General features: G+C 43.9%; 1 protein-coding gene across 2 annotated transcripts; it reads left to right on the plus strand.

The window, feature by feature from the left end:
- Positions 1–224: 224 nt before the first annotated feature.
- On the plus strand, positions 225–25555 carry MGST3 (microsomal glutathione S-transferase 3). Of its 2 annotated transcripts, XM_033195592.1 has the most exons (7): positions 579–645; positions 12681–12759; positions 19780–19903; positions 20955–21028; positions 21931–21988; positions 24217–24289; positions 25302–25555. In XM_033195592.1, exons 3-7 carry the CDS (start codon positions 19787–19789, stop codon positions 25436–25438), a joined length of 459 nt encoding a protein of 152 aa, XP_033051483.1. In that variant the 5' UTR covers positions 579–645; positions 12681–12759; positions 19780–19786; the 3' UTR covers positions 25439–25555. The 2 variants fall into 2 exon arrangements, with proteins under 2 accessions (XP_033051482.1, XP_033051483.1); XM_033195591.1 differs by lacking the exon at positions 12681–12759 and having other exon boundaries at positions 225–645.
- Positions 25556–26054: the final 499 nt, after the last annotated feature.

A 26054-nucleotide genomic window follows, 5' to 3' on the forward strand; every position in this document is an offset into this window, starting at 1 on the left:
GGGTACGGCCCACCACGCGGGCAGGGCGCGGTGCCAGCTCTCGGCAAAACTAACAATATCTGTTAGGCCCTAAACAAAAAGGCCCTAACACCGCTACATCCATTCACGTCGGCAGTGTTGCAACCTGGGACACCCAGCGTCTCCCACGCCCCAGCTACGCGCCTCCGGGACACACCAATTGGGGCGCGGCTACTTTCGCGCACGCGCCATACATGGCCGTGCTTCGCCCTTACCGCAGAGAGCCTAAAACCGCTACGGTGGCTCTGCTGGGGATAAATTATTCACGTCCCACTGTTGTGCAAACCCAATCCGGGAGGTATGACCTGGCTGGGACAGTGTAGGAAGACGACCACGAAGGCACTGGGGGTAGTAGATATATGTATTTGAGAATAGGAGGAGTAAATCTCTGGGCCACTATGAGCAGGAAGAAAATGCAACCTCCACCTCCCAACCAGTGGCCCGAAGTGGGCAATTTAGAGAGCGCGCGCCAGCGCTGGGAGCCCCGCCTTGGGGGCGTGGCCGCGCGCTGACCGGCTGGGGCGGGACCTGCTTCTGGCCCCATTTAGCGCCGCCCCAGGCGAGGGCGCCGCACCCACACTGTGCTGCGCAGTTTTGTTCTGCACCAGCCGTTCGAAGGTGATCCAGGTGAGTGCTAGCACCTGCGGGCAGCCGCGAGCACCCGGCCGCCGGGGGTGTTTCAGCCTTTGCGCAGGGCACTCCCATTTCAGCCTCTCCGAGCTGAATAGAGACCCACTGTCTCTAACCTCCCTCTACCCTTATCAGTAGATTAGCGATCTGAATTTCCAACCCCTTTGCTCTCCTCTTGCCTTGCATCTTCTCCCTGGTGGAGTGGGGTGGGAGCTTCTAAGCGAGGCGCGACCTATTTATCTGTAACTCAGGAAAATTCTCAAGGTCAACCCTTCCTCAATTCTTTCCTTTCCTCTCCCCAGGCTGTGCAGTCTGGGGGCCCCTTCTTTCTGCCTTCCGGAGACCACCCGACCTTGCCCTCGGCTGCTCCGGCGCAGAGGATAAGCGAGCGGAACACTGCAGGGGGAGTGGTTGTGCAGGCCTGATCAGTAACACTGGTTTCAAAAGTGGCCTGTGAGCGCTGCACCCGCTGCGGATGGGGATGTGTTACTAGGGACGGTCGGGAGAGCCTCTGAGGGAATTGTGTTTGTTTTCCTCCTGCCTCTTAGAATCGTTTGTCCATTTGTATTGGAAAGGGGGTCATCTCCTACCGCTGACTTAGAGCAAGAGACGCCTCTGGGCGGGTGGGGGACTCTTCAGGTTCTTCCTTGGATTTCAGAAAATGCCCCTCCTTATCTGGGTTGGCAGCACGGAGCCGCAGGGCTACAGTGGTGGGGCAGTTGCAGGGCGGTGGAAGGCGCTGGAGACTCCTTAGTGAGTCATTCCCCGAAGTTGTGGCTTCTGCTGATACTTTCCTTGAGAGTCACGAGTTTACAAGCTACATTGTAGCGTCGGGGGCAAGTGAAGGTGGGAAAGGAGGTAAAGGAAAAGCAGAGATTAGGATGGGTAGGAGAGGCAGGGGTTAGAACTTTAATCCCTTCACTGGGGACAGGAGGCGCCCTGGAGGGGAAGGTGCTTCTGGCTCTGCAGATACGTGCTGTGGGCCTAGGTGTGGTCCTGCGGAATTGCTGCAGATTTTAGATTGCTCGCGGGTAGGAGCTGCAGCCAGGGCTTCTCTTGGGAAATCTGTAGATCACCTGGAGCCTGCAATCTTGGGTGGCACCCAAGGTTATTGGCCAGAGTTACTGGCTGTGTTTTATTTCAGTGAATTCAGAGGGCACCTTGCGTCAGATCAAGAATGTTTATTCTCCTAGGAGATGAATTTAAGGAGTTAAAACTAATATATAAAATAGAAACAAATACTTTCATCCCTGGGAAGACTTTCCGTTAAGCTTCCCTCCTGACACAATGTTACGGAAATAGAAAACTTTGTCAAGTGATTTTTTTTTTAACCAATGTTACTATATATAAATCGGCAGGGAGACTGTCGCCAACCACAGAAACTGCGCTAAGGGGCCTCCTTAGATTAAGGAACAAAACTGGAGAAGGGCAGCCTTCCCCTTTATTTAGATTTCCTCCTGTTGGCTTAGAGTTCTGAAAAGACACAATCCTGGAAGAGAACCTACCTCCTCGTCTGGAGGTTAGCACTGAGAAGGAACGTACAGGAAAGAAGGGCTGTACCCACCATTCAGAGAAAAGCTGAAAAACCCCTGGAGCAGTCTGGAATGAGGTGGATGTCAATCAATCTGTCAAAAGCAATTTAGTGCCTACTGCACATCTATCTGTATCCAAACATATTGTGCCCTATGTTTATACTTAAATCTTCTGAATCTATATTTAGAACACCGTTACCGACCACAATTGATCGTGAACCATTTAGCATTTTAAAGCAATATTTGTTTTGAAGAATATACTGCTACTGTTTTTGCAACTCAATTTATTAATGCTACTGTAAGCTTACCATCTTCCTGAACAAAAAGAATTTAGCAGTTAGCAGCAGGTAGATTATTGCTATGTAAAATAAAATTCCTGAGTTTCCCTCACTCTCTCTTACAGTACTTACCTACCTACCTGTGTCTGAGGAGAAACACTCATTAGGCAACAGGAAAATTGTGCTATCTTTCAAATGCATTTGCAAATGCCTTTAAGGATTTTATTCTTTAGAATCATAGATCTTGCTGTTATCCTCTGACTTCCTTCTAGCATTGATCTGTTCATTAATTGGAACTTGCGTTCTAAGATTTAGTTGTCTTATTCCACCCTTTAAAAATAAGTGAAATTTTATTTTATAAATAAATAAATAAGCAAGCGATGTGAGCGGTTGTACCACAGCTTCATTCTAAGTGTAGACAGGCCTGAAAAGGTCGAACCCCTGTTTCAGGCAAAAGCCAGCAGCCTAGGTGGTTCCTTCCTTTGGAGTGGTCGGTACCCTAACAGGCATTCAGCAGCTGCTACAAATTAACTACAGTCTGCCTGCATTTCTTGTAATAGAAAATTACCAAGTGGTGTCAGTGTGACTCATTCGAGATGTTTTTTTTCTTCTGGAAGTCATAGCTTAGTTTCTCAATGACTCTTGGTTCCTGTGTAATGCCAGTTAAGGGACAGCTATATGGGAATCATGATATATAAATGAAGTGCCAGTTTCTGTGTTACTTTGCTCTTGCAAACCTATATGCCTGGAAGGTTGGAGGAGGTTTTTTCCTTCCTGTCATCTCTACTTCTTTTGTCATACTGCGGTGCTGACACTCATTAAAAAGAAAATGTTCCTTGTTTGTACCTTTCCCAAAGTTTATTTATTTTTCCTCTTTCCAATTAGAAACATCTCAGGCTTTAATCAGTGGCAAAATTGAAGTTAATTATTTGCTATCTCTTCCTGTTAATGTATTTTGTACTCAGGAGAGGGTCTGGGGAGGTAGAAATGTTTCAGAAGATGTCAGGTGTGGTCAAGCATGCTTTTCAACCTCATTGAGAGACAATGTAGCAAAAGGCTGAGAGCACAAATGAACCAGACTGCTTGGGGGTGTGGGGATCTGGCTGTGCTCTGTGTTCACTGTGTGACCTTGGGCAGGTCACTTCACCTTTCTGGTACTGAGTTTCTTCATCTGCAAAATGGGAGTAATATCATAGGGATGCTGTGAGGATCTAAATGAGTTAATATTGATGAACTGCTTACAACAGGGTTTGCCCCATACTAAATAATGTGCATGGTGGTAATAAGTAATAATAATTGATTTCTCGTACTTTTCTTCCTTGAGTCTATATCACTACCCTTCAGACACACTGGACTCCTTTCTCTTCTTCATACAAGTCAAACCTTTTTCTGTCTCCAAGTCTCTGCTATTGCTGTTTTCTTTACCTGTGTTCTCTCTCACATATCACTTTATCCTCTTCAGATCCTTTATCACAATGTTACCCTCATGTTTTATGGTCCTCCTGTGTTTTTGTCTTCCCTGACCACATGCTCACTGGCGTTCTCAGTCATGCACTCTCTCTCCCTCTCTCCCTGCCTCCCTCCCTCCCACTTTCAAGTGTGTGTTCTAGAGACTCAGGACCTTCCTTCTCAGTCTTGATCATCCTCTTAGTAGCCCTGCCCCTTGAGTGGTACATGGCATTTAGTAAAGGATGAATAAGGGAAGGAATCATTCTGAGAAAATACTGAAGATGATAGCCATGGACTTGAGGCAAGCATCCCATTTATGTAAAATGCTTTGTCCTACATTGAATTTATCATGTCAGCTTCGTGTAATGCATTATGAGATGTTGTCTTTATTTTTCTTTCTGTATCCCATGGCTTCTCCCCATTCCCCTCCCTGCCCTCTGAAGTTGCTGCCTGCAGACCATGGGAAACATCCAGTGGACTGTCCCTGGGATCACATCTCTTGGGAAGCTCAGCTCCAAAGGGTCTGGCAAACCAGGGCTTATAGGTTAGGTGTCTCCCATAGAACCTTCTGTGTCAAGAATCTGGGAAAGTTTGTCCTCACACCTGCAGGGGAACCTGGGATTTATTCTGTCTTGTTATAAATCTGGTATTCTTAGATTCCTGAAGAACAGAATTACGAGTTTTTTTCTCAGAGGAGATTTCAGTTCCATTCAAGCATGTGTGTTTAGTGCCTTATTACACAGAAGGCACACTGCAGAGAAGACGAAAGCAGGTAATTTGCTTATTTGGCTTTAACAGAGTTTTAACAGAGTTTGTATGAGTGCAAGCTTGTGCTCTGTAACCAAGAACCATTCACTGGAACTTGAGCGTCCTGCTGATCTTCCCTCCCCCACTCCCAGCCAGTGCAGCCATGTATTAAGCAATTGTTTTCAGTACCAACAGTTTACCAAAGTGTTGGACTAAAAATGACATCTGAAACTTGAATATTTTATATGGTCAAACTATGGCTATTTAACTATGCAGTTGAATATATTTGGATTATAACACATTTATTTCTTAAAGGGACAGATCTTCCATCCACCTAACATAGAGTTAGCTTCCACTCTCCAAATATTCCATCAGCAACATTGATGAATATTGAAGACCATGGACTGTGAGGTACTGAGAAAGACCCACTCTATGACTTGCTTGCTGCTATTTGCCTCACTTGAACCAGTAATCAAGTGCTGGATAAATAATATGATTTCTGTTCAAGTTTTTTTTAGCCCTTAGGGAACAATCTACTGAATATGCAATGCAATTGTGGGGGGATAGTTACTTTTCATCACCTAGGTTTCTATTCCTTCTTTTAAGTGAATTTAATCTGGCTGTCATGTGAAGGTTTGATGCTGAAACAGATTTTAGCATCTGTCTAATGCAGAAGTGGACTGGAACTAGCATTCTGAAAATGTAGTCTGAACCCAAAGAAATCCCATGACTCTCCTTTTCTCTCCTGTCATAGAAACAGATCATTACATTTTTTAAGTTTGTGTGTGTGTGTGTGTGTGTGTTGTCATTTTGAGGTGGGGTTTCACCATGTTGCCCAGGCTAGTTTCAAACTCCTGGGCTGAAGCAGTCCTCCCACCTGAGCCTGCCAAGTAGCTGGGATTACAGGCATGCACTACTGCACCCAGCTTAAGTTTTACTTTGTTTCTAATAGACATATAATATTGGACATATTCATGAGGTACAGTGTGATGTTTTAGCATGTATATATATTGCGTAATGATCAAGAGGATTGCTTTTATGGGCCAGGCATGGTGGCTCATGCCTGTAATCCCAGCACTTTGAGAAGCCAAGGTGGGTGGATCACCTAAGGTCAGGAGTTCGAGAGCAGTCTGGTCAACGTGGTAAAAACCCATCTCTACTAAAAATACAAAAATTAACCAGGGCGTGGTGGCACACACCTGTAGTTCCAGCTACTTGGGAGGCTAAGGCAGGGGAATCATTTGAACCTGGGAGGCAGAGGTTTCAGTGAGTTGAGGTGGCACCACTGCACTCCAGCCTGGGCAACAGAGTGAGACTCTGTCTCAAAAAAAAAAAAAAAAAAGTTTTCATGTTACTTGCCTCTAGGCTCTTTAATTTCTCCACTGAGCATTGTATGAGCTCCATTGAGCATTGTGTGGAGGGTCAGCTGCCCTGGCTGGAGATCATTTTGAGGCCTGTTCCTTCGTGGAAACATCTGGATGCAGAAGTTAGGCTGGACAACTAACCAGGGGAGCTTTAAGTGAGCCAAGTGGACCCTCAGTACCACCTCAGAGTGTTCCAAGCTACCGTCTGGTGTTTGGGACTCAGGGAAGTCCATTTGGTATGATCAGACTAGCCCTTCATGTGACCATCCTTGTGTGTTACTCTCATCAAAATGTTGATTTTTGCTATGTAAGGAAGATTGGAATAGCACAGGCAGCCAAATAAGGATTTGAATGAAACACTGGAGAATGGCTTCAAGTTAATCTGGCTTTGTCATTTTCCCATCCCTGGATACATTAAAAAGAAAAAAAAAAGAGCAGTTGAGAAATTGCAGTACAATTTGAGGAGAACAATATCATACACAGAAGTAGGGACTACCATTGTCGAAGGTGGATTTTATTTATTTGGGAGCAAAGAGAGAGAGCTGAGAGACATAATCTTCTCTCCCTTAAGAATCTCATTGTCATTTAGTAAAATAAAAGGTAGTGTCACTTCATGGCTCAGAAGTGGTAAATTATTTGAGGCAAGTACCCAAATCCATAAAACGTGCCTTTTGTTTGTGGAATACTGATTGTATGCTGGGGAATTTCTGATGGGCAGCCAAGAGGAATTTGGAGAGTAGTGAAGGAGAACTTCACCCCAGGAGTGTTCTATTGGATGTAGTTCAGGAAGCTTTCTGGGTAAGCCTTGTAACCAAAGGAACCCTGCCCCAGTAAGATATGGCAAATGGTGGCAGAAGCAAGAATTAGAGAAAAGGTTGAGCAAAGTTTTGGTATTAGAATAGCTATGTTCCCAGGAAACTCTGTCAGTAAAATTTCTAGAGCTAAGTATCTTAGCCAGATGTCATAATGAACCCCTGTGTTGCTAACTCAAATGCTGGAATGGAGCATGTGTTTTAGGAGTTAGACCAACACTGCCTCATCTTAAGCCCAAGTTTGAGCACTCCTAAACTGAAACTTCAAGAGTGTGTTGTAGCTTACTTAAAACCCATTGGGCGTCTGCAGACTATGGCTACACTGAAAAGTTTTTGCCCTGAGTGCTATTCTACCACCCACAGACCTCGGGGCCCTGCTGCTTACCAGGGCATATTAGTTTCCTAATCTACCCCTGAAAACCCACCATGGGCTGCCCCCCATGTCCTATACCCTGCTTGCTTCAAAATACTATTCCTACTTCTCTTCCCCTAACTTGATAATGTCCTTCAAAACAATCATGTTTGGCAAGTAATACACTGATAAATTTAAAAGTTACAAATAGAAGTGCTGCTGTGTTTTTAAAACATTATAGGGCCAGGAACAGTGGCTCATGCCTATTATCCCAGCACTTTGGGAGGCTGAGGCAGGCAAATTGCTTGAGCTCAGTTCGAGACCAGCCTAGCCAACATAGTGAAACCCCGTCTGTACTAAAAATACAAAAAATTAGCTGGGCATGGTGGCACACACCTGTAATCTCAGCTACTTTGAGGCAGGAGGATTGCTTGAGTCCATAGGTCAAGTCTGTAGTGAGCCCTGATTGTGCCACTTCCACTCCAGCCCAGATGACAGAGGGGGACCCTGTCTCAAAACACAAAACAAAAACCCAGCCAGGCACAGTGGCTCATGCCTGTAATCGCAGCACTTTGGGAGGCCAAGGAGCGTGGATCACCTGAGGTCAGGAGTTCAAGACCAGCCTGGCCAACATGGCGAAACCCCATCTCTACTAAAATACAAAAATTAGCTGGACGTGGTGGTGCATGCCTGTAATCTCAGCTACTTGGGAGGCTGAGGCAGGAGAATCACTTGAACCCGGGAGGTGGAGGTTGCAGTGAGCTAAGATCATGCCACTGCACTCCAGCCTGTGGGACAGAGAGATAATCTGTCTCAAAAAAACCAAACCAAAACAAAACATAAAAACCCCACATTATAGAAATAAATTAGGTTTCTAAAGTATTCTTAAAAGGGTCATCTGTGGAAACCAGCCACTAATAATATACTTAAAGGTGAAAGATGAATACTTACCCCTAAGCTGAGGAACAAGGCAAGGATGTTGGCACTTGACACTGGTATTCAACATTGCATTGCCCCTAACCTGGGCAATCAGTCAAGAAAAAAAATAAAAGACATCCACATTGGAAAGGAAGAAGTAAAACTGTCTCTCTTTGCAGATGGTATGATCCTATATGTAAAGTATTCCAAAGATAGTGGATCTGTCTCTCCCTCCCCTGTGCTTTTGTGCCCTGACTCTGTTTCTCTCCCTTTGCTCCTAGAGTAGAAGCCCAGGGTGCAGCAGGATTCAATTGCCTTCCATTGAACGTTGCGGAGGGCTTACCCCTCAGTGCTTCCCATGCTGGGGGAAGAGGTGATTTAACTTCTGAGTAAGGGACAAACACAGCAGTGTGTGAGTTGCAAAAAGTATGGACATTGGCATCAGTCTGCCTGCATTCAGACCCCAGCTGTGCACTCATCAGCTGTGGGACCTTAGGCAAATTGTTGACCTTCTCTTTGCCTCAGTTTCCTCATCTGTAGAATGGGGATGATAATAGTAACTACCATATGGGATTGTGTAAGGATGGAAAGCGTTAATTTATCTAAACTCTATTACAGTGCCTGCCGTAAAAGAAGCACTCTAGGCCTGGCACGGTAGCCCATGCCTGTAATCCCAGCACTTTGGGAGGCTGAGGCAGGTGGACTGCTTGAGGTCAGGAGGATCATTCAGAAGTTGAGGTGTGCCTGATCCATGGTGTTAGAAGTGATGATCCTAGAGAGGTCATTCTGTAGCATAATGAGCATTACTTTTGAAAGATGGAGAACCTGGAACTCTGACTTAAATATTCGACTATGGGAAAATCTGATCTGGTGAGTGACCATGACCATGAAGTGAGATCTGGGAACCCAGTGGTGGTCACAGGATAGAGACTCTGAAGATACTGAGCTGGCTTACATACTTGCTTTGTTGTCTTGAGCCTCTGTTAAAGCTGAAAGAAGAAATCAGTCTTCTGCTGTGCACACTGTTAGTGTGTAATTGTGAAGAGCTTAGCTGGAGTTTGCTCTTCACAACAGCCTCTGATCTCATCGCCCCATTCTGCTCTCAGGGGTGGTACAGAAGGAGCACCTCAGGAGCCTCCAAAGATAGTGGTAGAATATAGACCACCAAGAGAAAACTATGACTGTGGTTTTGAATCAGATAGGGTCACCACCTCCTGCAGATTTTGTTTTTGCTCAGAACAGTGGTTCTTAAAATGTGGTCCTTGACCAGCATCATCAGCATCACCTAGGAACTAGTTAGATACGAAAATACTCAGGCCCCACCTAACATGACTGAACCAGAAACTCTGGGACCGAGGTATGGTTTAACAAACTCTCCAGGTGATTTTAATGCCACTGAAGTTGAGAACCGCTGATCTAGGATATAGAACAGCAGCACTCTATTGAGTTTCTGTCTTCATGCAAGTTGCTATAAAAAACATAAGCAGGCCGGGCGCGGTGGCTCACGCCTGTAATCCCAGCACTTTGGGAGGCCGAGACGGGTGGATCACGAGGTCAGGAGATTGAGACCATCCTGGCGAGCACAGTGAAACCCCGTCTCTACTAAAAAAATACAAAAAACTAGCCAGGCGAGGTGGCGGGCGCCTGTAGTCCCAGCTACTCGGGAGGCTGAGGCAGGAGAATGGCGTAAACCCGGGAGGCGGAGCTTGCAGTGAGCCGAGATCCGGCCACTGCACTCCAGCCTGGGCGACAGAGCGAGACTCCGTCTCAAAAAAAAAACATAAGCAGGGAGACATGCTCTCTGTCCTCAAAGAGCACATAGCCTATTTGGAGAGGTATACTATATTCACTGCCACACAAAGGACGCCTTCCCAGCTGGGATCCTGATGGAACAACCCTGCCCAGTCACTATGCCATTGCCGTGTGTTTTCCCCAGAAGAGTTCCCACTCTTGGCCAGGTGCCTGTAATCCTAGCACTTTGGGAGGCTGAGGCAGGTGGATCACCTGAGGTCAGGAGTTCGAGACCAGCCTGGCCTATGTAGTGAAACCCCGTCTCTACTAAAAATACCAAAATTAGCCAGGCGTGTTGGTGGGCGCCTATAATCTCTGCTACTCGGGAGGCTGAGGAAGGAAAATCACTTGAACCCAGGGGACAGAGGTTGCAGTGAGCCAAGATCGTGCCACTTCACTCCAGCCTGGGCAAAAGGGCAAAACTTTGTCTCAAAACAAAAAAAGAATTCCTGGCCGGGCGCGTTGGCTCATCCCTGTAATCCCAGCACTTTGGGAGGCCGAGGCGGGTGGATCACGAGGTCAGGAGTTCAAGACCAGCCTGGCCAAGATGGTGAAACCCCATCTCTACTAAAAATACAAAAAAATTAGCCGGGTATGGTGGCACACGCCTGTAATCCCAGCTACTCCGGAGGCTGAGGCAGAGAATTGCTTAAACCTGGAGGGGCGGAGGTTGCAGAGAGCCAAGATCACGCCACTACACTCCAGCCTGGGCGACAGAGTGAGATTCCGTCTCAAAAAAAAAAAAAAAAGAATTCCTACTCTCTGAAGCTGTTTTTTGTTTGCATGTTTGTTGTCAGTCTCCTGTCATCATTCGAAGGTCAGGGCCTTGAGGGCAGGACCCTTTCTTGTTCACTGCTGCATCCCCACCCCTCAGCAGTTCCTGGCATAGATAGCAAGTGCTTTATTATATGTTCTGGTTGAACAAATGAATTGAGTGTTCTTTGATTCATTATGCTGTCTATGGTAGGAAACTCTATTTTGCAATCTAATTAGACCAGCCTTTTGCCAAATTTGAATTATTTTAAACAAAATCAGAACAAATGTGTAAGGGCATACAACTGATTTGTAGAAAAACCAGTATCTCCTCATTTAGGAACTGTTACATACAAGTGGACAGACATGTACACTTACCAGTATTTATTTCTTCATATTTGGACCAACATTTATTATTTATACCAGGTACATATCTAGTTTATCTAATTTAATTCTGCAAACCACACTGTGATATAAGTGGGTAGTATTTTCCCTGTTTTGTAGAGAAATTAGATACATCCTAAAGCTTGCAGAGGCGATGTATGAGTACAGGTCTGTCTGACTCCTCAATTCCTCCTATCTCTAGTCTTGTAGATTTCCCAAGGAAAACATGAATCATAAAACAGTATTGAAGTCCACTAGGAGTAAAAACATTTAGGATCTCTACTCTTAAATAAGTGACAAAAACTTTCTAATTAAAAAAATAGATAATTCAAATTCCTTTTAAACCTTTAATGTTCTATTGACTGATCTATTTTGACTTAAGATTGCCAACAAACAGTTAACTAGGAGTGGCTACCTCTGTCATTGGTAATAAGGAAAGTAAGAATAGAAACTCTTTCATCCCATTTCTGTCTTTCCCTGCCCATTTATTTTGTTGTTGTTTATGTGTTATACCTAGTTTGTGATCATTGCTAGGTAGGGAAAAATCTGGAATTGGGTACTTGTTTACTTATTTGCCTGTGTCCCCTGCTAGAAAATGAGTGTCATAAAGAACCAACCTCTGGCTGTTCCCTGTTCGTCTCCAGCACTAGCCCAGTGAGTGGCACATGGTAGGCACTCAGTAACCCTGAATAAGTAAATGAATGCACAGTCACCCTCATGCAGTGCTGAGCAGTGTCTGGCTGCAGCAAGGGTTTGAATGACTGCAGTTTCCGGATGTCCATAGTCAGTGCTAAAATCCTGCTTCCTTCTGGCTGCTTCTGCCTTTCACATAATAGTATATATTTTGACATGGCTGGCTGCTGAGGGTTCAGAAAAGGAGGATATATGTGGTTCTAAGCTTTGCTATTTTAAAATGGCAGTTATAAATTATAAAATGTATATTCATTATCATTTAGCCAAACACCTCCATTGAGCAGGTCAAGGGCAGTTAACCAAACATTAACATATGTAACGTAACATAATATATAACATTTACTGAGTCCTTCCTATATGTCAGGCATCATGATGAATGTTTATAGACAGTATGTCCATCTAGTCCTCTCACCAACCTTTCAAGGTTATATTATTATCTCCATTTAACAAGTGAGGAAACTGAGGCTGCTGAAAGGTGTTGAGTAATATTCCCAAGGACACTTAGCTAGGAAATATGAGAACTAGGTTCTGAATGCAGACAATTTGATTCCAAAACTGTATTCAACTGCAAAGCTGTCTCATGAACTGCACTTAGCAGATAAGTGGCAGAACTCAAGCCAGAAGTCAGGTCTGATCTTTCGGTTCCATCATTCCATACTGCCTGTTCCTCTGTCTTCTCAAGCCACTCTTTATATAATTTTTTAAAATATGTATTTGCTCATTTTGAAAATTACAGAAAATTACAAAGAAAATCTATAATCTAGCCATCTAGAAATAACTATGCTTATGATTTTTAAACTTTCTTAATTTTTTTCCATTATTAAGAAAACCAAAATTATTCTACATAGACTTTTATTTTCTTTTTTCCCCACTTAACCTGCTGTATATTGAGCCTGTTTTAACCTCTTTAATATTTGTACACACCACTTTTAACAGTTGTATAATGTTCTATTTAACAGGTATATTATTTATTTACCTGGCCCTCTATTATTGGAAATATGTAGTATTTCTGGTTTTGCCATCATAAATATTGCTGAAGTAAGTATCTTTGAGCCAAATTTGTTTGCATTTCTGATTGTTACCTCAGGATGGATTTCTAGTAGGATTAATGAGCCGAAGAATATGAATATTAAAAAGAATATTACTGGCCAAGTGCTGTGGCTCATGCCTGTATTCCCAGCATTTTGGGAGGCTGAGATGGGAGGATCACTTGAGCCCAGGAGTTTGAGACCAGCCTAAGCAACATAGGAAGATCCTATCTCTTAAAAAAAAAAAAAAAGAAAAAGAAAAAAAATATATAGGCTGGGCCTGATGGCTCACATCTGTAATCCCAGCACTTTGAGAGGCTGAGGCAGCCATTATCACTTGAGGCCAGGAGTTTGAGACCAGCCTGGCCAACACGGCAAAACCTCCATCTCCACTAAAAAAATTAAAAAATTAGCCAGGTGTAGTGGCAGGTGCCTGTGATCCCAACTATTTGGGAGGATAAGGCATGAGAATTGATTGAATCTGGGAGACAGAGATTGCAGTTAGCTGAGATTGCGCCACTGCACTCCAGCCTGGGCGACACAGCGAAACTGTCTCAAAATAAATAAATAAAATTAAAAAAAATTTAAAAATACGGAAATTAGCTGGGCATGTCAATGTGTGCCTGTAGCTCCAGCTACTTGGGAGGCTGAGTTGGGAGGATCACCTGAGCCCAGAAGATCAAGGCTGCAGTGAGCTGTGATAGCACCACCACACTCCAGCCTTGGCAACACAGACCCTATCTTTAAAAAAAAAAAAAAAATTACCTATTTCCAGGCTATCCTCTAGATGGTTCTTTCTTATACTTCCCTCAACAGTGTAGAAGAGGAAAGCTCTGTACTTTCAACTACAGTTATGTGTTCACTCATGATGGAGATATGTTCTGAGAAATGTGTTAGGTGATTTTGTCATTGTGGGAACATCGTACAGTGTATTCACACAGACCTAGACAGTATAACCTACTACACACCCAGGCTATATAGTATAGCCTATTGCTCCTAGGCTGCAAACCTGTAATGTTGCTGTACTGAATACCATAGGCAATTGTAACATAGTGGTATGGATGTGTTTGTCTAAACATATCTAAAAACTTAGAAAAGATCCAGTAACAATATTGTATAAAAGACAAAAAATGGTACACCTGTAGAAGGCACTTACCATGAATGGAGCCTGCAAGACTGGAAGTTGCTCTGGATGAGTCAGTGAGTGAGTGTTGAGTGTGAAGGCCTAGGGCAGTTCTGTACACTACTGCAGACCTTGCGTACACTGTATACTTAGGCTACACTACCTTCATTTTTTAATAGTTTTTTCTTCCATAAGTTAACCTTAGCTTACTGAAGCTTTTTTACTATAATTTTTAAACTTTTGGATCTTTTGTGACAACACTTAGCTTAAAACACAAACACATTGTAACTGCATAAAAATTGTTTCTTTGTTTTTTGTTTTGTTTTGTTTTTTCCTTGAGATAAGAGTCTCGCTGGGTCTCCCAGGCTGGAGTGCAGTGGTGCAGTCTCGGCTCACTGCAACCTCCACCTCCCGGATTCAAGCAATTCTCCTGCCTCAGCCTCCCAAGTAGCTGAGATTACAGGCGCTCACCACCTCGCCTGGCTAATTTTTTAATATTTTTAGTAGAAACGGGGTTTCACCATGTAGGCCAGGCTGGTTTTGAACTCCTGACCTCAAGTGATCTGCCCGCCCTGGCCTCCCAAAGTGCTAGGATTACAGGCATGAGCCACCATGCCTGGCCAAAAATTGTTTCTTCATATCCTTATTCTATAAGATTTTTTTTCTATGTTTTAAATACTTTTTTTATTTTTAAAGAAGCAACACCATTCAGTTCAGAACACCTGTACTGACTTTGAGCTGATGGCCTCTGTAGGTTTCTAATTGGAAGTGAAATTTTTTCTATTTTTAAAACTTTTTATTTCACAGTTACTTTTTAAGCTTTTTTTGTTAAAAGTTAAGACACAAACACACACATTAGCCTAGGCCTATACAGGGTCAGGATCATCAGTATCCATCTTCTGCCTCCACATCTTGCCCAGTGGAAGGTCACGTGGACATACCTGCCATGCATGGAGCTGTCCTCTCCTATGGTAACAAGGCCTTCTGGAATGCCTCAGGGAGGACCTGCCTGCACCTGTTTTACAGTTAACATTTTTTTTAAATAAGTATAAGGAATAGACTATAATGCTAAAACGCATAATATAGTAACTACATAAACCAGTAACTGTCATTTATGATCATTATCAAGTATTAAGTGCTGTACATAATTATACATGCTATACTTTTATATGACTGGCAGCGCAGTAGGTTTGTTTACACCAGCATCACCACAAACATGTGAATGATGCAGTGTACTATGATGTTACAATGGCACAGTGGCTATGATGTCACTAAGCAATAGGAATTTTTTAGCTCTATTACAGTCTTATGGGGCCATTGTTAAATATGCAGTCCATCACTGAAACCCATGGCTGTGTGTGGTAGAAGGTTTCAGTTCATAAATACTAATTTATACTGCTGGTTTATGACTAATCCAGGAAACTGCATAATGATTAACAAATGCTACAATATAACCAAGTGAATTGCAAAGTCATCTACACCTGTATTAAAGTTCAGCTCAGAAAGGACTATTGGACTGTGTCTCTAGCACTGTGTAGAAGAGAAAGTCAAGGGCAAAGTTCCCACTCTCAAGAACCTTATCTTGTTAGGTCCATAAAAGGGTTTCTGGTGACACAGGGCAGATATATAATCAGCAAAATGTAATGTACAGTTCAAATGAGTGCTCATGCCAGAGATGAGTGGGGTGCCAGCTATCAGTTCTTCCACCCTGTCCCTGGAAGCAATCTGCTACCTCTGGGGCTGGCACAACCCAGGGTGTGGCTGCAGCTGCCTAGGGTGTGGCCACTGTGAACTGAGCTGCATCCCCTTCCTGGTGCACACCCACACACACACACACCACACACACACACACACACACACACACACACACACGAAAGCTACTCTCTAAGGAATGGGAATATCTGCCTCTTCGCCTTGGTATCTTCAGAAAATAATGATTTAGCAAATGATAGTTTTTTTGAATGTTGATTTAATTAAGCTGATTCTTTCCTTGAAAGAGAAGATTTAACACTTTTTCACTCCATAAATGCAACTATTTCAGCAACATAGTTGCATTTCAGCAACGATGACAGAGTTTTCTCTGTGTTCTGAATTCCTGTTTCTTAAGATTTCTCTTTCTGGATTAGTCATAAACCAGTCTTTCTTAAATACATTCAGTTTCTTCCGTGGTTTCAACAGATACTTTTGAGGGAAGAAACGGAAACTTAAATTGGTTAGGTGTGTATTTTATACCAGACACTGTGCCAGATGATAGAGATGATCTCAGGTGTGTGTTCAGGGGAGGGGGCGTGTGGTGGTGGTCATTCTGAAAGACACCTGGAGTTGCAGCTCAAATCATTTATTCCGTAAGTATCTATGAGCGTACACACTGTGCTTGGCATGGAAGATGCAGACAAACGTGGTCCTGCTTTTTTTAAGTGAAGGTTGTTATGGCGTATAAAGCAGGACACCTCACTTGGTAGGAGTGCAAGGCAGTGTCAGGGAGGGCCGTTCTGCTGCCCTTCACGCAGGCAGCTGCTCCTGCACCTATGCAGATGTCTGTGGCTCGTGCGGGGGACCCTCAGGGAGAATAGGCACACTGCTGCCCCAGGCACTTACACTGTCCCTGTGACTGAGTATGCATCCTCTGCAAACCATTGCTGTAGCTGGGTACCCTTACTGTGAATTCATTGCCTTTCCAAGGTCCTAACTGTTCCTGGCTCTGCTTGTCCTCATCCAGATTCATATGCCATACATACCTTAACAAAGTCTGAGGAGAGTAACTTTCACTAGGGTGCAAATGCCCATCAGGTTTAACCTCACAGATTGCATTTATACTTTAAAAGAGGAGCTCAGGAGTAAATATTAATTTCTAATTGTAGATTCTAACTGTAGATTGTAGAGCAGTTGCTTTGCTGTGACAGAGACATCTATGCAAGAGGCACTTCTCTATCTTGCCACCTACCTACCTTAACCTCTTAAAATTAAGAAAAATAGAAGTCAGTGACTAAGCCACCAAATTTGAATGTGTTGCCTGGGCTAGCTGGAGTGTTTTGGGGGAGAATTCTAAAACCTGCTCTGGTCTTAGCTCTGCCCTCATTTAATGAGCCTCTATTTCCTTTTCTATAAAGTGGAGCAAATAGGATTTTTGTGAAGAGTAAAAGTGAGCTGAAAAGTGCTGGGCTGACACAAGGTAGCTCTGCACGTAGCCAGGGAGCCCAGCATCCTGTCCAAAGATTAGAGTCTGAAAGTTGACTCTATTGATTTGCAAACTTTGACTAAAGCAAATACGCTTAACTTTATTGTCCTTACATTTTATTGCTTCTGACAGAGGCACCTTTTTTTTTTAAGGCAGGGTCTTGCTCTATTGCCCCATGCTGCAGTGCAGTGGTGCAGTCATAGCTAACTGCAGCCTCAGCCTCCTGGGCTCAGGTGATCCTCCCACCTCAGCCTCCTGAGTAGACATGAGAGTCTCCCTGTGTGGCCCAGGCTGGTCTCAAATTCCTGGCCTCAAGTGTTCCTTCCACCTTGGCCTCCCAAATTGTTGGGATTACAGGTGTGATCCACTGTGCCCAGGTGGCAGCTTTATTTTAAATGACCTGTTTGCCCCAAATGTGTTGAATTTAAGGATAGGCTGCAGTTTCAGTCATTTTTATTTATTTTCAAAGAGGTGTTCGGAATTCACACTCTGTATTTCTTTTACTAACTACTGTGGCTTCCTCCTCATGCTGACTTTCTACACTTGGGAAGAGAATGTGGGCAAAGAAGCTTGGAAGGAAGCTAGAGACTCTTTGCTCTGTGCAGCTGCACAGACAGGCCAGGATCTGCTGACCTGTGGAGCCAGCCCGCTGCAGTGTGTGCCCCCAGCCCTCGGAGCAGCAGCAGGCCTGCCTCAGAGAGCAGCTCAGAGTGAAGACTGTAGAAGGGGAAAACTGATGAGAATTATTGTGAACCATGGTGGGGAGGAGAGGTTTTTAGAAGTTAGGCCTGTTAGGCTGGGTGCGGTGGCTCACGCCTGTAATCCCAGCATTTTGGGAGGCCGAGGCGGGTGGATCATCTGAACTCAGGAATTCGAGAATAGCCTGGCCAACACGGTGAAACCCCGTCTCTACTAAAAATACAAAAATTAGCTGGGTGTGGTGGCGCGTGTCTGTAATCCCAGCTATTTGGGAGGCTGAGGCAGGAGAATCACTTGAATTTGGGAGATGGCGGTTGCAGTGAGTTGAGATCATGCCACTGCACTCCAGCCTGGGCGACAAGAGCGAAACTCTATCTCAAAACAAATAAAAAAAAGTAAGTTAGGCCTATTTTGCTGAGCTAAGAGATACTTACTTTTAATGAACTGAGCTGCATGCCTACCCCAAATTCTGTTTTAAGGAAGATGCTCTGACCACAGTGTCAGTTTGGCTCTAAATTTTCAAGTGATACTGAAAGGGAATATTGGAACCAAATGAATCCGAATGAGGGTCCCAGGTCTGTCACTGACTGTTTTACACCTTGGAAACGTTACTTAACCTCTTTTGAAAATAAGGATTTACCATCTTGTTGGTTGGTTTGTTAGGACGATTCGATACATTCCAGAGCAGGGTAACCCTCCTAAGTTAAAAGCAGGGATTGAAGCCAGGCAGATACCAGGGATGGAAATTTTAGAGCTGAAGGCAGAACACACACCGGAGCTGCTGGCTCGTGGAGGCCTTGCCCACCATCGGCAGCCCACGAACGATCCCTTGAAACATGCTCGCCGCTCCTTTGGGCCCTGTCATGCTCTGGTCCTTCTTCCATCTGGTGGTCAGAGCTCAAAGCAGTTGGAGGGGCAGCACCAATTTACCATGGCATTGTTTTCACTCCCACCTGCCAAGTTCTCTTCTTGCCGCCCAGTCCCTTTCTTTCTTTCTCTCCTTTCCTCCAGGGGCAGGACAATAACTTAGCTGAAAATGCTGAACAATGGGAAATGAGCTGGGATTAGCTTTTTCTCCAAACATTTTACCATGAAACATTTCAAACATACAGAAAAGTTGAAAGAATCGGACATTGACTGTCCGTATAGCTAACACCTAGAATCTACAACTGATACTTTGCTGTATTGATTTGCATCATCCTTTTAAAATGCACTTCAAAATAAGTTGTAGCCATCAGAATTCTACATGGGGCTAGTTTTGAAGTGATGATTTGTTGGGCAATCTGAGTTATTAGGAGCTGCCCAAAACCTCATAGGCTCAGGAGCCATGCTCTGCTTTCAAAGTACTCAGCCTGGGCCTTCCCCTACCTGTGTGAGATGTCTGCTGCTGCACCTGCACATGCCCCAGGGTTGAAGGGAGGCCTCGGGGATCCTGCCCTCACAGTGTCCCCCATGCCTGAAGGCAAAAAACTTGGAATCACTTATGTATATACTATTTTGGATGCTTGATTTTTTGCTTGCTTTCTCTCTCTCTCTCCCCCGCCCCGCCCTCTTCCCCTTCCCTCTCTCTCTCTCCCTTCTCTCTCTTTCCTTCTCCATCCCTCTTCCCCACCAAGCCCTGCTCCCCTCACTCCCTCTCTCCCCCTCCCAATGTACACATTAGCATTTTACCATGTTAAATATTTTTTCAATAATGTGATTTTTGTTGGCTATATTATTCTACAGCAATGACTACTGCAGTGATGTAGATAAACCTCATAATGTTGATCAGAATCTCCCAGGCACAAAAGAGAAAAAAAGATACATGATTGTATACTTTTCTGTATATAGACTGCATAGTTGAGTAATTTTTAAATTATTTTATATGGTACTGTCTCTGATAACTTCTTAGAAACATCAGATTGACTCATACCTTTTTTTGGTCTGTATTTATGCATTTCCCATTAATAAAGCATCTTGCTCCCTAAGGCTTCACACCATGAAATAACCACAGTGCTGGGGGCTGTCCCAACATGTTCTTTCTTCCACAGACGCAAGATGGCTGTCCTCTCTAAGGAATATGGTTTTGTGCTTCTAACTGGTGCTGCCAGCTTTATAATGGTGGCCCACCTAGCCATCAATGTTTCCAAGGCCCGCAAGAAGTACAAAGTGGAGGTAAGTGGGAACACAAGCTGGTACCCTTGTAGGTTTGTCTGGGGGCCACAGGCTTAGCCAAGAACTTGTTTTCAGCCATGGAGGGAGAGGCAAGGAGTTAGTTGTGAAAAGTGGCAGTTTCAGGACTATATCTATTAGCGATTCTGCTTCTTCGTGGTGGGAAGGAGGCAAGAAATATGGGGCCCTGCTAGGGAGCAGTTTCCATCTTGTTTGACTTTGTCTCTTCTGTAGAAAGACCAGGTATGCTGGGATTCCAAGAGTACACTTTTGGCTGGAGCTATTTGCTAGGAAGAGAGTTACTGTATTTTCTACAGTGGGTTAAATAGCAACATTGTTTCATGGTGTGCCACTTTAAAAATGATGTCGTAAGATGATTTTCCTGTTTTCCAAGTAGAAAAGAGGTATGTGGTGTTGAGATTAGCCTGCACTTAGACATAGGAAGGTGGTCTATTAAATACTTCCTTTAGTTTTAGGTGATCTACAAGGGATAATTACTAAGGTTGTCCCTGGTGAGCAATTTTCAATGTCTGTTTCTGTTTAGCACCTTAATAATTAAACTCCCTTACTAGAGCTTCTTTTAAGTTCTTATATTTAGTTTCCTCTTTTTTTTTCCTTCCAATGGACACTTCCATTAAGATTCTCACACACTCAATTTCTGTTCTTCTATTAAGGGAAATCTTAAAAGGATGTGGTATTTGATGACTCTTAGGAAGGCTCTATTTCCCTACGGTATCTTTGTAATGCATCTGAAATCCACCATTGATGCTTAACGTCAATGAAAAGCCGAGTTTAGCACAAAGCTGCCTCTTTCCCTTGTGCAACTACAGCACAGACATACATTCTTATTCCTGGATATTTAATAGAAACATTGAATCTGCGTCTGAGAATTGAGACCCTTGTCACTGTAAATATTTAAGCAGAAATCGAATGGTCATCTATCAAGGGTGTGAAAGAAGATACTTTGGAATATATTATTTTTAAGGTTGATTTTAACTTTCAACACTGAATGCTACTCTTGACCATCTAATCAGTTTGTGCTTTGTTGTGACAGTATCCTACCATGTACAGCACGGACCCTGAAAATGGGCACCTCTTCAACTGCATTCAGCGAGCCCACCAGAACACGTGAGTGTCAGCCCTGCCGGGCACCAAAGACATCTGCAGAGTGGGTGTTTTCTGTCTAACACCTCAGCCCTTAGTGCGCTGTATCTGCTGAATCATAGTGATGGTGATAATCATGGGCACCTCATTAAAAGTCTTCAAAAATTATGTATGTGAACACATTGACTATCAAGCGAACTGAAGAGTGGTTGGAATGGTGGGATTTCTGGATATTCTTTTCCAAAAGTGTCTTCATGGTTGCATTACCTACTACAGTTTTTCAGCATGACCCATCTAAACTGATGTTGACTCTCCTATGGCTAGGGAGTAAAGAGGTTTTGAATGCTGTAAGGAAATCCACTCTGACTCACCAGGACCTTCCACTTCCATTGGTTACATGTGAGGTCCTTTTACTCAGCATGTTCCAAGTGACCTCTAATCCCATGCGGAGCAAAGGAGGGTGGATGTTAGTGACCAGGTCTTCTCCCTGCAGTCAATGTTTATTTTTACCCCCAAGCTTCTAACTTGGCAAGGAAGATGTAAAGATTCATAGTGCTGGCCAGGTGAGGTGGGCTCACATCTGTAATCCCAGCACTTTGGGAGGCTGAGGTGGGTGGATCACTTGAGGTCAGGAGTTGGAGACCAGCTTGACCAGCATGGCAAAACCCCATCTCTACAAAAATTAGCCAGACATGGTGGCAGGCACTTGTAATCCCAGCTACTCAGGAAGCTGAGGCATGAGAATCACTTGAACCCAGGAGGCGGAGGTTGCAGTGAGCCGAGATTGCACCACTGCACTCCAGCCTGGGCGACAGAGAGACTCCGTCTTCTCTAAGAAAAAAAAAAAAAAAAAAAAAAGATTCATAATTCTACACAGGCATACTTAAAAAGGGCACTTTTTAAAAGTTTCTTTCTGTCAATTCCAGGTTGGAAGTGTATCCTCCCTTCTTATTTTTTCTAGCTGTTGGAGGTATTTACCACCCGGTAAGTTTTCCAGGAGGTGTTCATCTATTTGGATGTAGTTCACTGAGCTGTTATCAGGGACAGGAGGAGGAAATAAACATGTAATGAATATCTTCAGTGTCTAGGCACCGTATATTTAAAAGGATTTTATTCAGTTATTTCTTACAGAGTTCTTTAAAGTAGGTGGGATTTTCCTCATATTTTACAGATAAGGAAAAGCCTCTCAGATACTATTTAAACTTCACGAGGTCAAATAGCTACAGAGTAGAAGGATTAGAATTTGAACCCAGGTCTGTCTGGTTCTGAGTTTCATGTCTATAAGAGTTCATTTGTTGCATTAATTCATTCACACAGCAAACTTTCACTCACCACCTGGGGTAAAGCAGTGATCAAAGCAGATGAAGACCCCTGGTTTCATAGAGCTTGCCTTTTTGTTGTAGGGGATGGGGTGGTCACAGACAAAAAGCAAAACCTAAGTAAATGACATCATGTGTTAGGAGGTGGTAAGTGCAGAGAAGAAAACAAAGCAGCAGAGGTGGAAAGGGGGTGTGGAGTGGGATAATTTTGAATAGGGTGGTCAGGGAGGGGGGCTTTGCTGAGATGATAGTTAAGCAAGTGTAAAAGGAGGTGAGGGAGCAGGTGCTGCACGTGTCTCCCACCCTCCAGCCAGAAGACAAGCAAGGCCTGAGGCAGGCATCTGTCTGGTTTGTTTGGTGAGCAGTGAGAAGCCAGTGGAGCCAGGAGAGGGTCAGCAACAGAGGGCAGAGGGGTGATGAGGCAGATCACCAGGGCCTTGCAGGCCTCTGCAGTACAGATAGGCCCGTGGGCTGGAGATGTAGTCTGCACTTAAACATATCTAAATAAAGCACGTTTATCTGCCTCTAATTAATTGTCATTTGGGTCTTGGACAGAAGTGTTCCCTTTTCCGAGGCCAGATTATCTCCTGAAATTGAGTCCTGATCAGAGTGGTGGCCCCTCAGACTTCTGGTTCTAAGCCTTGCCTAACCATCTGGTCCATACCTGAATGCCTTGTACTTTTGTTAAAAAGCTGCCAGAATGGCACATCTACTGCTCATGACCTTGAAGGCCTGCATTTTTTTTCAAAGAAACATCTACTGCTCTTGTATCTCTTAGGAAAGAGTATCTTTCTGGTGCCTCTCAAGACCCCCATTCCTAGCAAGTGACTAGACTAGCTGATCTGAATAGCCCAGGTCTCTAGATTAGGCCTCATTTGGTGTCCCCACTCCATCCCCATTCCTGTGGGTAGTTCTGAAAAATAAGAGCTAGTCTGGGGACAAGCACCTAACAATTGTTCCTAGGTTGCCAATCATTAGGCAACATTATAGTAAAGAAAGGCCCCGCAGAGGTTAGAGCTGCTAAATCGTGACTTGAGGGACTGGCGTTTGTTTTCATTTGTTTCACCCTCCTGTTGATATTTAACGTTACCCAAAATCAACTCAAACAAACAAAAACCCCGATGCAGTAACCTTATCCCTACCAGTAGCACTGCTGAGTGGCAAAGACACTGGGGAAGGCGGCCTTCTCACATGCTCTCTTCTGTGTTCTCTTCTTGCTTTTCTTAACCAAAGAAGTCAACCCAGCATGGCAGCCAAAGGGATGGATTTTTCATCTAAGTTTTTATTCTCTCTTCTCAAGGGCATTGGGAACAGGGAGACTTTTCTCTCGGAGACCATGTATTCTGGGGTTCACAATACAAGAAGCTCTCTCCCTCTTTCTGGTGGAGCTACACCCCTAGTGTAGCCTGCAGAACCACCTGCACCCATCCCTGCCAGTGACTGACTTTACATAGAACAGCAGCTGAGTCTTCAGTCAGTCTCATGCTCAAAGGCCCATTTGAGGAAACGGCATTTCGCCTCGTCCTGACTTTGGGCCAGTTCCCTTTTCCGGCTTGCCCTGAGACCGCCTGGCCCACATGTCCTTCTCTTGCTGTAGCACAAGTTCCCCAAGATGCCCAGGGCAAGTGGGGGGATTCCTTCCATCCCACCTGTCTAGGAGAAGGCCAGTACTCATCTCTGAGGTCCACACGCCAAGCCATTCATAGAAGAATCACAGATATTTTATTTTCCTGACTGAAACTAAGTTAATTCTACCTAGTTTGGGTGGGGAGTGGTTGGCCAAACCATGAAATTACTAACTTTTTGCTAATGTATTGTGTAATCAACCCTAGATGTTAATAAAGGTTTGCTTGTTTGTTTCATGCAAATACTAATGTAGCCCTTTTTTCTTAGCGTATAGCTTCTGGCCTGGGCTTGGCCTGGATTGTTGGACGAGTTCTTTATGCTTATGGCTATTACACCGGAGGTTAGTATATATTGATATTTGCCAAGGAAACAAATTTTAAATTTTAAATCCTATGCTGGCCAGGCACAGTGGCTTACACCTGTAATCCCAGCACTTTGGGAGGCCAAGGCAGGCAGATTGTTTGGGCTCAGGAGTTGGATACCAGCCTCTGCAACGTGGTGAAACCCTGTCTCTACAAAAAATACAAAAATTAGCCGGATCTGGTGGTGCACACCTGTAGTCCCAGCTATTTGGGAGACTGAGGTGGGATGATTGCTTCAGCCCAGAAGTTTCAGGCTGCTGTGAGCCATGATTACACTACTATACTCCAGCCTGGGAGACAGAGCAAGATCCTGTCTCAAAAAAAATAAAATAAAATCTTATGCTACTGTATTTTTCTTCTTGGGAATTCGAGAAAAGGGGAAGTTACTTGATATTTAGGTAAAAGGCCTGTTTTCTTTTTATTAATCTTTCAATTGTAACAAAACTTACTTTTATTGAGCATTTTCTATGTGCCAACCACTATAAGAACTTTGCATATGTTATTTAACCTTACAACAATTCTGTAATATAGATACTGCATTTTACAAATTAGGAAACTGGGACTCAGCATGATTAAAGCTGTAGGTCACAGAGCTACTAAGCATAAACTAGTAAACTAGGAATCAAATCCATGCAGTTCAACTCCAGAGCCTCACCATTACTATACCTGCTATATCTGAGTAAGGAGGAGGAAAAGCCATTTTTGGCCGTATTTCTTTGAAACAGAGGGAACTCCTTCCAAAGGTCCTGGAGCAAAGTTGCTGTAATTATTATCCCATAATTTTCTAAGATCCTGGCAATACTACTGTGGCACATTACTTGGCATGTGGTATCTGACTTGCCAACAGCTTCAGGCTAAAGAGTTAGTTAACCTCCTAAGGCCAGTTTGTCTAATGTACAACCTCAGATGCCATGACAGAATGACTTGCGAATGTTGAAAGCATCGTAATTCTGGAGCACTCCTGGTAACTTGTTCTTTCTTCTTTTTCAGAACCCAGCAAGCGTAGTCGAGGAGCCCTGGGGTCCATCGCCCTCCTGGGCTTGGTGGGCACAACCGTGTGCTCTGCTTTCCAGCATCTTGGTTGGGTTAAAAGTGGCTTGGGCAGTGGATCCAAATGCTGCCATTAAAGAATTTTAGGGGTTTAAAAACTCTCATTCATTTTAAATGACTTACCTTTATTTCCAGTTACATTTTTTTTTCTAAATATAATAAAAACTTACCTGGCGTCAGCCTCATACCTAAAATTCCTGACTCTTACCACTCATTTCCGTTTGAGTCTGTATCTGAAATCAGTAGCTAGTTCTACTAGATGAGAGAGGAGCCACAAGTAGTGCGCCCTCTCCTCACCCTTCCAGCAGATGTTTCTGTAGTATGTGAGGCTGAGAAAAAGTCTGTTGTGGTGATGTATGTATAGTCATGCCACAGTGGTGAAAAATTAAAGAAAAATATTTTAGCTCTCAGGATATGCTATTATCACTTGCTACAGATACTTAGGATAACAGTAAAGATCTTTTTAAAAAAATATCAGCTGTGACAGTGGCTCACTCCTGCAATCCCAGCACTTTGAAAGGAGGCGGAGGCCAAAGGAACGCTTGAGCCCAAAAGTTCAAGATCAGCCTGGGCAACATGGCAAAACCCCGGCTCTACAAAAAAAAAAAAATACAACAGTTAGCCAGGCATAATGGCACATGTCTGTAGTCCCAGCTACCTGGGAGGCTAAGGTGGGAGGATCACTTGAGCCCA

This window comes from Trachypithecus francoisi, unplaced genomic scaffold, assembly GCF_009764315.1.
Source record: "Trachypithecus francoisi isolate TF-2019V2 unplaced genomic scaffold, Tfra_2.0 Lachesis_group5, whole genome shotgun sequence".
Lineage (NCBI taxonomy): Eukaryota > Metazoa > Chordata > Mammalia > Primates > Cercopithecidae > Trachypithecus > Trachypithecus francoisi.

Excerpts from the sequence above, each read along its gene's own strand:
- MGST3 (XM_033195591.1), top strand. The coding sequence starts at position 19,787 with ATGGCTGTCCTCTCTAAGGAATATGGTTTTGTGCTTCTAACTGGTGCT. Across the intron at positions 21,029-21,930 it reads CAGCGAGCCCACCAGAACAC|GTTGGAAGTGTATCCTCCCT; the intron begins GTGAGTGTCAGC and ends TGTCAATTCCAG. Across the intron at positions 21,989-24,216 it reads TTGGAGGTATTTACCACCCG|CGTATAGCTTCTGGCCTGGG; the intron begins GTAAGTTTTCCA and ends CTTTTTTCTTAG.